The sequence below is a fragment of the Tachysurus fulvidraco genome, chromosome 2 (assembly GCF_022655615.1).
Source record: "Tachysurus fulvidraco isolate hzauxx_2018 chromosome 2, HZAU_PFXX_2.0, whole genome shotgun sequence".
Classification (NCBI taxonomy): Eukaryota; Metazoa; Chordata; class Actinopteri; order Siluriformes; family Bagridae; genus Tachysurus; species Tachysurus fulvidraco.
In genome coordinates this window covers 30901755-30914915 of record NC_062519.1, presented here as the reverse complement: position 1 = coordinate 30914915, position 13161 = coordinate 30901755, and the positions used below count along the sequence as shown (strand labels likewise).

The window sequence follows — 13161 nt, the reverse complement described above, 5'->3', positions numbered from 1 at the left end:
AAAGTCTGTCTGTCTTGTGCTCTGCCCTGCGATTGCACAACATCCAGAAACATGATCAAGAGAAAATTGGTTCATATCTTTCAAATGATGATAATTTTTTAAAAACATTGTTAGTTACTCAAAAGAGGTAATTAGTATTTCAATGAACTGTAACTGAAATTTGTACCTCAACCTGGATTAGAGGAAATTGGAAATGGACATTTGAAGCTGATAACGAACCTGTTAATGGCCCATTAAAGTTGATTTGGAGAAAAATGTAAACCTGTAAAGTCACTTTCTAAACCTGTAAAGCTGCGTTGGATGCAATTAAAACTGGCCCTCGATTATTTTGAGTGATTTTTTTTATGATGACCCATGAAGCTAACTGGAAATTAATTTCAGATCACTAATTGAAGCTGATTTGGAATATACTGAAACATACCCCTTGAAGCTGAATTTAGGAAAACTGGAATTGTCACTTTGAAGCTGAATTGGAGTAAATTGCAACTTTCCCCTTTATTCAACCATTAAAGATACTTTAAAAGTCACCCAGATGAGGATGAGGTTCCCTTTTGAGTCAGGTTCCTCTCGAGGTTTCTTCCTCTTCCATCTAAGGGAGCTCTACCTTGCCACAGTCACCTCAGTCACCTCAGGTTTGCTCATTGGGGATAAATACAAACACATTTAAATTTAAGTATAATATTAATCTTGAATTTTTGTATTATATTAGTTTATATTGTATTATATTAGTTAACTTATATTAAATCTTTGTATAACATTAAACTTTGTGTATTATGTCCATTTTGAAAAGTGCTTCTTCTTCTTTTCACTATCCAGCACTTTTGTCCTTGCCTCTTTCTTCTTTCTTCCAGGCACAAACACCTTCTCATCTGCCAAATAAGTATAACGATGGTCACACTCGGTTTTCTTCAGGTGCCTGTCTGGTTGTTGCGAGTTTGTTGTCCTGCTCTCGTCTCCTATATCAATAATAAGACCTTTGGCTAAAGTGGTGTCAGGTTTCTCCTTAGCAAAGCCAATAGCACTCACCTGTTCCTGTTACCTAGTTACCCTCATCACTAATTCAACATCAGACCAATGCAGCACAGTACAGCTGTGTGTGTGTGTGTGTTTAAGCTAGACAGCATGCAGGAGGACTTTGGGGAAAAGGGTGAAGACGGAGTGATGCAGGACGAAGACGCCATGAGCCCACAAACACAGGACTCCAAGAGCTCGACCGGGGAGGAAGAAAGCAGTGCGGTGCCCTCTGCACCACCATTACCTACTTCACCCCCGTCTCCACAGTGTCAGAGACCGAAACTGATATTTCACACTCAGCTTGCTCATGGAAGTCCTACAGGCCGCATTCACGGCTTCACCAATGTAAAAGAGCTGTATGCCAAGATTGCAGAGGTTTTCAACATCTCTCCTTCAGAGGTAAGCCAAAATTTCATAGCAATGGGAAAAACAAGATATTCTATGGAATATGGTATTATTCATAATGGACCAAAACTAATACAGGCCTTCTACCAGCAATAATAATGTCAGTGTGGGTTTATACGGTCTATACGTCAAACAGCATGATAATAGAAATCATTCTAATTTATATGATATTATTTTGTTTAAAACTATGAAAATAATTGAATCCAGGAATACTTACTGAGGGATCTGGTCAGATCCTAATGAATCATTATTAGTCTAAATGTATTGAGCCAGGCTGTCATTTTAATATATGTGAATAATAATGTACATTTGTCTCTAAGTGATTTAGTCCTAAAAACAGACCCCTTTAGAAATACTGTGTATCGCCCATAACATTATCTTTACAATTGATATAATTCATGTCCAGACTTATGTAACAAACCCGTTAACTTAAAAAAACACAATAAACTGCACATGTCCTTGAAAAGACATCTTATCTACAAGACCTTTATAACTATCTCATAATTAAAGGTTCCACTCCAGGAAATGTATTTATCTCCATCAGGTCCATGTGATCTTGTTTAGACCCATGCCAGAGTGTTTTCAGGACATGCACAAATATGTGCAAGTGTTCATAGAATATGTATGCCACAAGACAGTGTTGAACGGTGTTGTGCTGTTATTGGAAAGTAATGGTAATGGACATTTGAAGCTGACAATGAGCCTGCTCTTAGTGGTCAATTAAAGCTGACTTTGAAAAAATGTAAACCTATAAAGCAGCTTTCTAAACCTTTCCTAAACCTATAAAGCAGCTTTCTAAATGAATATTTGCAAGTGTGAATGGTATATGTAGGGGTGGTATCGTTAGATCACGCTTCAAAGTGTTATATTGCTATTATACTGCTCTTATACTCAATTTGCCAAAAATGTATTTATAAATGATACATGCTTTTATGTGGTTACAGTTACATTTAAAACTGTAGAATATCGGCAAGACAAGTTATCACTTAGGTTATAGGAATTGATCCTTTTCTCACCAACCTATCCTCATCTGTCTTGCCTGAGACATGCCTGTGACACTGGTGACACTGGAGACTCCTTACATAAACAATAAATAAACAACATCTTTCAGAAGGCTTTACTAATTCAATGAATATCCATTTTGATACAACATACAACTCTGGGTAAATACATTGTTACCTTAGCAACAATTATGTAACAATTACATGTAAAACTTAGGTATATGCCTATGGTCTAAACAGGTATAAGAAACATCCTGGACGAATATATAAATGAGAATTTTAATGTTATTAAGTAATACATTTTATTACATATTAAATACATATATATATATATATATATATATATATATATATATATATATATATATATATATATATATATATATATATAGTTTAATTAACTATGTAGGAATGTGCATTAATATACACAGCAATATAAGTAATGATTAACATGTTTACATAAAATGTTGTCTTAATAATGATAAAGACTAATAAAAAGGATTTTATGGCCATCATCTGTCAGAATTCATAATATATAAGTATTACTCTCAATATCTGGAGTATACTGTATGCATTATAAAGTAATAATGAATACTGTACTTTGGTAGGTTGTGAACACAGTGCATTCTCTAAAGTGCTCTAGTCTCTCTCTCTCTCTCTCTCTCTCTCTCTCTCTCTCTCTCTCTCTCTCTCTCTCTCTCTCTCTCTCTCACACCTTTCCCTGTTATCTCTACTTGTTTACCCAGATCCTCTTCTGCACTTTAAACTCACACAAAGTGGACATGCAGAAGCTGCTGGGAGGGCAGATTGGGCTTGAAGACTTCATCTTCGCTCATGTCCGAGGAGAAACCAAAGAGGTGGAGGTCACTAAAACGGAAGATGCCCTTGGCCTGACCATCACTGATAACGGTGCAGGATATGCTTTCATAAAGGTGACACACACACAGATCTTTGTAAGGCCGTTTCATTGACCTCTGTGTTACTGCAACTAGAGAAGGCCATGTCTACTTCTACCACTAACCTCATTAAGTAAGGAGTTAGGTAGATAGATGAAGGAAAGTGAGACAGATTAATAGATAGACAAACAGATAGAAGGACATACTGATAGAAGGACATACATATGAGACAGAAAATTAGGTGGAAGGACAGTGGATGGATAGGTGAATGAATGTAGAGCAGCAGCCAGTCAGATATCAGGACAGATGCACATACAGATACGTAGACAGACAGACAGACAGACAGACAGACAGACAGACAGACAGACAGACAGACAGACAAATAGTTAATTTTAAGAAGGATGGAAGAGGCAGAGCAAAAGAGACAAACAAATGGAAGGAGAGACAGGAGGACAGGCATATAGACAGCTGGAATGGTAGCGACAAACAGACAAATGGACAGACAGATAGACAGCCACCCAGCAAGACAGACAGAGAGATATTAGACTTTGTCCAGTTATTTAACCTTGCTTTTCCTGACAGAGGATAAAAGAGGGCAGCACTATCGACCGGCTGAAAAACGTGTGTGTGGGTGATCACATCGAGGCCATCAATGACCAGAGCATTGTGGGATGCCGTCATTATGAAGTGGCAAAGATGCTGAAGGAGCAGCTGAGAGGAGAGCCATTCACTCTCAGGCTGGTGGGACCTAAGAAAGCATTCGGTGAGTCATCATCTCCTCTGTGTATCGTCACTGTTACCTCCAAGTGTGTGTATGTTTGCCTGTGTGTGTGATCATCATAACCATGTTGCACTACTCTTATCATTCAGTCCCATGCTTTTACTTATTAACAAACATGACTCTTTTCCATTTTTTCTTTTTTAATAAATCTTTTAGTTAGATAATAAAAATAATTATTAATAAAATTAATTAAATAGTAATAATTTAGTTAATTAAAAAAATAATCCTGCTCCAATTTAAAATATTCCCAAATAGTAAGGACTATTATTGCTACAGGCTGAAAAAAAGTAAGTAAATAAATAAATAATGTAATGACAAAATTACATATATAATCCATAAAGTACCAAATCATTTTCTCTAGAGACGCAAAGTTTCAGCGCCAATCCGTTTGCAGGTGGAGAAACACTGCTCCCATGTGGTCATATTCTGTACTAGCAGATAATGAAGAGGCAGACAGACAGGATTGATGGAGGACAAACAGATAGATAGGTGGATGGATGGAGGAGAGACAAACAAATAGAAGGACAGACATATAGGTGGACTGAATGATAGCAGACAAACAGATAGCTGTTCACATAACTTAAAACAGGGGGATGTGGTAGCCTAGTGGTTAAGGTGTTGGGCTACCAATTGTAAGGTTATGAGTTAGATTCCTACGTCTACCAAGCTGTCACTGCTGGGCCCCTGAGCAAAGCCCTTAACCCTCAATTGCTAAGTTGTATAAAAATGAGATAAAATGTAAGTCGCTTTGGATAAGGGCTTCTGATAAATGCTGTAAATGTAAAATAAAATAAAGTAAAATAACTAAATTAATGTAATTAATAAAAAAAAAATAATCCTGATCCAATTTAAAATATTCTCAGTTAGGTTATTGTTACAGGCGGAATAAAACAAACAAACAAACAAATAAATAAATAACGAGCAAAGTTCATAATCCTTTCATTTTCTCTAGAGACGCATATAGTCTCACAAGTACTAACCCCATGTGGTCAGATTCTGTACTAGCACAAAATCCATGTTTCGACACACATGCATCCTTTTGTCCTTATAGTTAATTATTAATGCAATTAATTAATGCATCTAATTACCCCTGAGCTACAAATACAGCAAGTTAACCCTAACTTATCAAACCAAAAGGTATCCTGTTGGTTCTTTTAGTTTTGTAAAATCTAAATGTCACTTGCAAGGTCAAAAGGGTCAAACATTCCTGGAATTGATATAAAAACTTTCCCACACACACCGGCCAAAGGAATAGACACACTTAAAACTTACAATTAAAAGTTACAGAAAGAAAACTACACATTATGGTGTGCCCATACAATGTAAAAACTTACCTTTAAGTGGGCCAGAGAGGAAACTAACACTTGCGTCCCTCACGTACACAGAGTTAAGTATTGTGTTGTCTGCAGTCCTTTGTGATTTGAACCTAAATGGGAGCTTGACAAATAATTTTTGAGGGATATTTCCTGCAAATGGCATTACACTGTATTTTACAAAGGAAGAAGGAAAAGGAAGGTCATTTCTAAAGGAAGGTAAATTAATTAACATCCTGTTATTGAGCAAACCAAGATACATCATATCAGATTTTTCCCATATCAATGTTACATAGCAACCAACAAAATTTAATTGAAAAATAAATACAAATATTTTCAGTGAAAACATCTGACTGCTAAAGCTTTGTTCTACAAAGAGATTGCAGAACATTTACTAAAAGCATTATGACAGGTCTGGGGAATGTTTTGGTTAAGTTGGTAGTCCATTATGAAGAGTGCAGCATTACAAGCAAAGTGCATGGTTACAAAGTATTAATTATAGGGTATGCAACCAGGTTAATGTAAATTCATTTATTTTTTTCTCCATAAAATGTTTCCATTTGCCTTTCATTTTTGTTGGTTTTGTTGGTTCCTGTATCGCATTAATGGTGGGAAAAGATCTGAGATGATTTATCTTTCATTTGTTTACATCACAATAACCTGCATCCAGGGATGTGTAGAGTTTTAAAATCCGCAAGATAGACAGATAATGAAATCAATTTAAATGTCCAACAATATGACCCAAATTTTAGGTTTAAAATCAATTATTAATAAAAATGAAAGCAAATCATTTAAAAAATATTGTTAATGTTTTTATGCAATTAGCATGAATGCTACTTAACCACATTTTGTTTATTTCTAATTCTATGCTTAAAATCTGAAAATGCAGCCTATCAATAAAGAAACCTCACATAAATGAGATAATCTTGACTGAGATAGGTTAGCATGCTTTTGTGAATGGTAAAATACATGTTAAAAAAACTTACAATGGCTAAATGCAGTCTAATTGTAATGTGCTCTCTCTAAAATACTAAGCTGGAGTTACGTTATCTTTCTAGCTCAATTGTGAGATAATAAGCTTTTAATCGCACCTTACTTTAATTATATTGATACATAAAGTGTTCAAGAGCAGTCAGTAATGATTATGATCTGGCCATTTATAATTTCAGGGGTTAAAGACAGTAATGCTATTGAGATGGAACAGCTCTAATTTCTCTTGGCAGTAAAATCATGCAGCAGTGAAGCAAATGCAGAATTAGTGTTAATATGCATACGGTGAAAATGACTATGCCTGTTCCCCTTGCTCCCTCTCTCACAGAAAATTACTGTTACTAATTGAAGAGCCTTTGATTATCATTATACCATTAGCTAATAGAATGCTTGAAAATGATGGATTACCATTCATGGGCACAATGCATGTAATTACACTCTCTCATGCACAAAGAGCATCTTACAGTGAGAAGAGCAAGCACAGCTAAGCCAGATGGGGAAAAAAATGGATTTTATATGGTTCTGCTCAGATAGTTGCACTAATACTAAAACAAGCTGAAGCACTTTAATGAATATAATATATTAATCTATTAATATTAGCAAATATTGATTAATATATTAGCAATCATGGAATGCAGAGGGCTGTGGTATCTCCCTGGTTTAAGAGTTGGGCTTGTGGTTTTGTCAGCTCCCCTCTAAAAGCCTTAAAGAGGCTGATAATGAGAGAGACAGGCCTTATAGGTTCCTCACAACATTAACAAAGGCAAATAACATCTCAATATGAAGTGCTTTTTCAATTTCTTCAAGATTTGGTAATATTAATGTGATCGTTAGTGGTTTTAAGGGTTTCTCAGGAGGCTTAACAGAGAAAATACTAAACCAAACAGCATTGTTTCCTACCAGACATTACATTGTTTATTAGTCACAAAGATTGACAGAGTTCACTTCAGTCATTGAGCAAAAGCCTTATACACATAAGGAGTCTTGGAAGTTTTTTTTTAAAAAAGCACTCTCAACTGCCCTAATTTTGTGTGAGATACTAGATGTAACCCCCTTAGATGTCATAAACACAGAATTCAGTAGAGCATTTATTTTTTTTTAGTTTCACTGTAAATCTCTCTGTATAGGTTCCTGAGTGGGGCAGTAGAGAAGTGTTCAGCTGGGATATCTGGGATAAGTGTAAATCCTGACAATGCTATTTTCCTGAGCCCTCAGGGTGAGAGTGATCGCAAAATCTCTCTCATCTCTCTCTCACAGCGACCCTTGCTAACTGTGGCTGTGAGCTCATGTTTGTAGAAGAGGGCTTTCCTCTGACTGGCTGGTGACATTCCGTAGTTTGACAGTGTTGCTTAATTGTAGAAAACTGTTAACCAGTTGGGTAAAATGAGCAAGTGTAAAGTGTTTATTTAGCAGCCTCCTGGGGGTCCAGCAGCAGGATTTCCAGGCAAGGAGCTTACCCAGCCACTCCTAGATTTAACTCTCAATGCCAGTTCCTAGCACAGACTAATTGGGAGGGTTGTGTCAGGAAGGACATCCGATGTAAAACCTGCGCTAATATGTATATGTAATATGTAATACGCTAATAAATCTAATATGTGGACCACGTGATCTGCTGTGGTGATCCCCTAACATTGAGCAGCCAAAAGACCAACAACAATTTTTGTTTATGTCTGTCGCCATAGTTACACAGTATCAGAAGCACTAATATTGATCTGTGATCGAATCTACATTAAATTTAAGAAAACATTCTTTATTAGCAAGGCAATCAGAGGTGAATTCTGTAGCCATGTTGTAACACTGAATGTTAAACACTGAGTAACAAGTGAAAAAGTGGAACACTGAATCAATAGATTTGGGTTGTTGGTTATTTTTAAAAAAAGAAAAGAAAATATATATAATTATATACGATTCCAGAAAAAGAAATTAGGAGTAATATAGTTGCTTGTGATGCCCATAGTTCTACATCAAGAATTTACTACAACAAAACACATATTTTCAGATGCTATAAAAACACACGTGAAAGCTGAACCATGAAAATGTCCTTAATTAGGCTGTGTACATTTTACAGCATTGTGTAATTGTGGCTTAACGGCCCAGTGAAAAAACCCAGTGAAGAAATTTGTTATTTTCTGAGTAGCATATAATTACACGAATTTCATGTCAGAATGATTTATTTAGATTTATCTTAATTATTATTACAAATGCATTATGATGCATTTGAACTATTGATCAAGGAGTATGTGGTAATATTCTAACTCATAAGTATGAATAGTTCATCAGTTAATTCTGTATTCCTTTATACTTGAGAAAACTTAGAATTGCATAGAAATTTGATCCAAGTCTGTTTGTGCATCTCCATCGAGACATGATTGGTCAAAGGACACGAGCGCCCAAATCCAGTGAGGGCAAAATGGTCAGTGGGAAAGAAACTCTCCGTCTGCGCTCAAAAGGAACAGCAACTGTTCAGGAAGTGGTAAATTACTGATCGGGATTCCTAGTGATGTGAAAATACTCTGAAAGCCATTTGTCATTCCTCTCACATATCTCTTCCACTTCCCATCAGCCCAGTGAGTTTGAAGAGAAGGCCATTAAGAAGGTTGATGACCTTCTGGAGAGCTACATGGGTATTCGGGATCCTGAACTTGGTGAGATGTGATTTTGCTTAAAAAGGTCATATTCTGTGTAAAGATTTCCTAAAGGAGCTGATCCTGTGTGACTCAAGCCTCAGAGCATTATTAATAAATAAAAAACACATTCCAGAGTTAGATAGTCAGATGATTTCATCCAACATATTCCAGAGAGACTAAAGTTTTAGCATGTTTTCAGAAGGCTAATGTGACATCCAGAGGAGACTGTAGTCCCAGTGACTTAACTTTCCTGCTAGAATTACCCAGCAAGCGGACATGAGTTACTTGACTGAATTTCTAAAGGACTTTTAAAGTCATATCCATAAAAAGTTTAGAAAATGTGTAGTACAATAATCAGGTTACAACCCAGCAACATTTGTGGTTTCTGCAATTTATACAACATATTTTCTACTAAACTGCTGGTGATAGTTTTTCTGGTGATCTCGATTCTATAATTTACAAGAACAAGATTAAATAGATGATATACAGTAATAATAACTGTAGTGTAGTGTTTCTAGTGTTTATTAATATGGTGTTAGTTCACTGTAATAGTTCCAAAAATGAAGCAATGAAAAATAGAATTTGTCTTCAGTTTTCACTTGTGGACATGGTGGCTTAGTAATGAACATGTTTACCTTATACGTACCGCCAAGTTTGGTGGTTCAGTTCCCATCTAATGTGTGTGGAGTTTGCATGCTTTCTCTGTGCTTCAGGGGTCTCTTCTGGGTTCTGGGTTCTTCTAGTTTTCTCCCCAGTCCAACAACATGTATTTTATGCTGATTGGCATCTCTGAATTGTCTGTTGTGTGTGATTGGTGTGTGAGTGTGAGTTTCAGAGAATGTATAGTGGAAAACGTATGGAGTTGAGCTCTTATAATTACTAAATCATCTATTTTATCTAGTTATTGTACATTATAGAATGAGATGTACAATTGTAGGGATTTCACCAGAAGTGGTCCATATGAAACAGTTTATTTTAAGAACTAGCAGATGTCTAAACATTTCCAATCATAACAAGGAATATAGCTGTGGCATTTTGCAGTACAGTCTTCATTAGTCATTAAGCACGGCTCATGTTTACAATTGCTACTATTAACGTCCTTTTAACAGCGGCTGTCATGATCTCAGAGGTTGGGACAGATTTCACTGTGTTCCACAGTATTTCTCAATAAATCTGAAGTCACAATCTTGGTCTAATAAGGAGCATTCTCAGAAAACTAATTTTAAAGTGGGATAAGTTTCTTCTGAGTTTAACCAGGCCCTCAATGGTATCTTATTGCACAAACACTGTGAAGCATGTGTAAGAATCTTTGTTATTTGCAATTCTTTAGACACTGAACAATAGAACTAGAGGACAAAAAGTAATGCAATATCACACACATCTCATAGAAACATGCAGTCTAATACAGTGCAGATGCTTTTGTGACACAAAGCTGTAAACTGAAATTATTTTACCTACGTTTAAGCTTAATGTACCTTTCAGAAAACATAACATTTTGTTCCAGAAAAATACAATGTCATGTTATGATTCTAAAACAGATAAACTTTGCTTTTTTTTTTTTGTAGCAACCACAATTGTTGAAGCCGCCAAAGACAAGCAAAATCCAGGCGATTTCGCGGAGGCTCTTGACTCTGTTCTGGGGGATTTTGCCTTCCCTGATGTTTTTCTGTTTGACATCTGGGGAGCTCTAGGGGATGTAAAAAATGGCAGAGTTTAGAGCAGTTCTTCAACTTGGCTGTATTTCCCAGTATTCTTTCATTGAGACTTTGGTATTATCACAGTATTCTCCTGACAGAGGTAACTGTTTTATTATTTTTTTGCAAACCTTGGTTGCAACTGGCTGTCCATGATTCAGCAAGAGATATCACTTCAATTTCTTATGTTTATTATTAAACTCAGTCCTGAACTTTAGCTGCAGCACTAACACTGCCCCAGCAAATCTCTGAGTGCAAAGACCAGAAGTGTGCAGTGTCATTAACCCATTTATTAAAACAAACAAACAAAAAAATGTCATAAGACCTTATATATGAGCCAGTTATTGGGGGATGAGATTATAATAATGAGTATATAAATAAAGAAATGTAATGATTGTTACTTTATCAGGGTCTTTAAACCATGTTTAAAATCAATTACCAATTATAATAAAACAAGACTTGTTCTCACCCTTACATCCTTAAATACTATTCCTGTTGCTGTCCTGTGTTTATTGAAAACTGAGATGACCAAAGCATAATGATCTAATTTAAAGGCATGTACTGTAATGTAGATTAATATCTCCTGGATCAATTACATTTGCCCAATATATAAACTTGATTTTATACTGAAATATTAATGTAATATTTTAATACTTATTAATAAGTTGATCTACACCATAAGTTCACTGTAAAACTTTTCAAACCTGTTGGAACTGATGATCTCTAAATGGCTTTTCACGAGTCATAACATGACGTACATGTTCCAAAAATTCAGTTATTGTTTATTGGTATTCATCTGGAAATAGTACTAGCTGATGATCAGTGATGGGAAAAATCTACAGGATGTGTGATGATTTAGAACTCTGGAGCAAAGAAGGTTACATTCTGACCATTCTTCCCACTGCATGGGAGCTGAACTGAATTTGCAAGATTTGACATGACTCTTCATTTTGAGTATCTGGCCTATTATGTCTCTCATACTACATAACATATGCTTACAAATAAAGGTCTTCTTTTCAGGTGCAGATATTTTATGTATTGTGTATATAGGAAATATGACGAATTACTGCAGTAAGGTTTCATCAAGCACACAAAAGCCTGGAATACTGCACAAGCTTTAAAGAGGAAAAGTCATGCCTGGTTAGACAAAGACTTGAATATACTGGTTTATGCCAAGATTTGTTTCTCCAGGTCCATGGTGCTACATAAAATAACACAGAGCTACAAAATGGCATAGGGATGTATTTGTTCGGTGTAACAAATATCCTTAAATGTGTTTAGATTTTAATGTGTTCAGATAATAATAATAATAATAATAATAATAATAATAATAATAATAATAATAATACTGCAATATGACAGAATTTGCACAGAAATCTGGAATAAAACGATTCTGTTTCAATAAATCCAGTTTTCAAAATGTCATATGATATTCTTTCACATTTCTCAGAATTGGAGTAGAAAAGTTTGATCACATCACTGTTTGACTGTGTGACTCTTCCGCATAATAAAAGTCAATGCATCAAAAAAATCATATAGATGGGAGTCTAAGATGTCACATCTATTAAATGCTATTAAAAATGATAAATACTGAACAATGCAGTATATCACAGGTTCTCATCTATGGTACTATAAGAATGATGCAGGTGTAACGATTTCACTTGCGGTCCCCGACGTCGTAGTTGCGCTCCGTGGGTGACAGCTTCCGTGAGAAGTACGCACACGGAAACATTTTGTTCACTGGGCCTTGGTGCTGGGACAGGACGGCTCCGATTCCCGTGCTGGAGGCATCCACCTCGACTATAAACAATCGGGTTTTTCTGGATGATGAAGGATGGGCGCCGAGGTGAAACTTTCCTTCAGACATTGAAAGGTTGTGACCGCTTCTGCTGACCATGAGAGACGGGCTGGTGCTGAATCCGCGGGTAAAACAGCGGTAGAAGTTTGCGAACCCCAGGAAGCACTGCAGCTCCTTTATGGTTTGCGGCTGCGGCCACTGTAGTACTGCCTGCACCTTCGAGTCGTCCATGGCCACCCCCTCTGCCAAAATGATGTAGCCCAGGAAGACTGTCAACGTCTGGTGAAACTCGCACTTCTCCACCTTGGAGTAGAGTCGGTGCTGGATCAGGTGCTTCAGTATGACTCGTACACACCTGGTCCGCCATGGTTTTCAGAGTAGATTAAGATGTCGTCAATGTAAATGATTACCCAGCGGCATGTCTCGAAACACATCACTGACGAAGGACTGGAACACTGCTGGACTGTTAGAAATGCCGAACGGCATGACCAATTATTCATAGTGGCCGGATTGGGTTAAAAAGGCGGTTTTCCATTCATCTCCCTCTCTGATGCGGATGAGGTTATATGTGCTGCATAAGTCTAGGAGGTCGATGGCACAGTCGTACGGTCGGTGTGGCGGCAGCTCGGTGGCCTTGGCCTT

The 13161-nt window shown here is 36.6% G+C and overlaps 1 protein-coding gene across 1 annotated transcript; it reads left to right on the top strand.

The window, feature by feature from the left end:
* Positions 1 to 1108: 1108 nt before the first annotated feature.
* On the top strand, positions 1109 to 11210 carry gipc3 (GIPC PDZ domain containing family, member 3). Its single transcript, XM_027159573.2, has 6 exons — positions 1109 to 1413; positions 3167 to 3352; positions 3899 to 4079; positions 8764 to 8873; positions 8964 to 9045; positions 10593 to 11210. The coding sequence occupies exons 1-6, from the start codon at positions 1123 to 1125 to the stop codon at positions 10742 to 10744; spliced, it is 1002 nt and encodes a 333-aa protein (XP_027015374.2). The 5' UTR covers positions 1109 to 1122; the 3' UTR covers positions 10745 to 11210.
* Positions 11211 to 13161: the final 1951 nt, after the last annotated feature.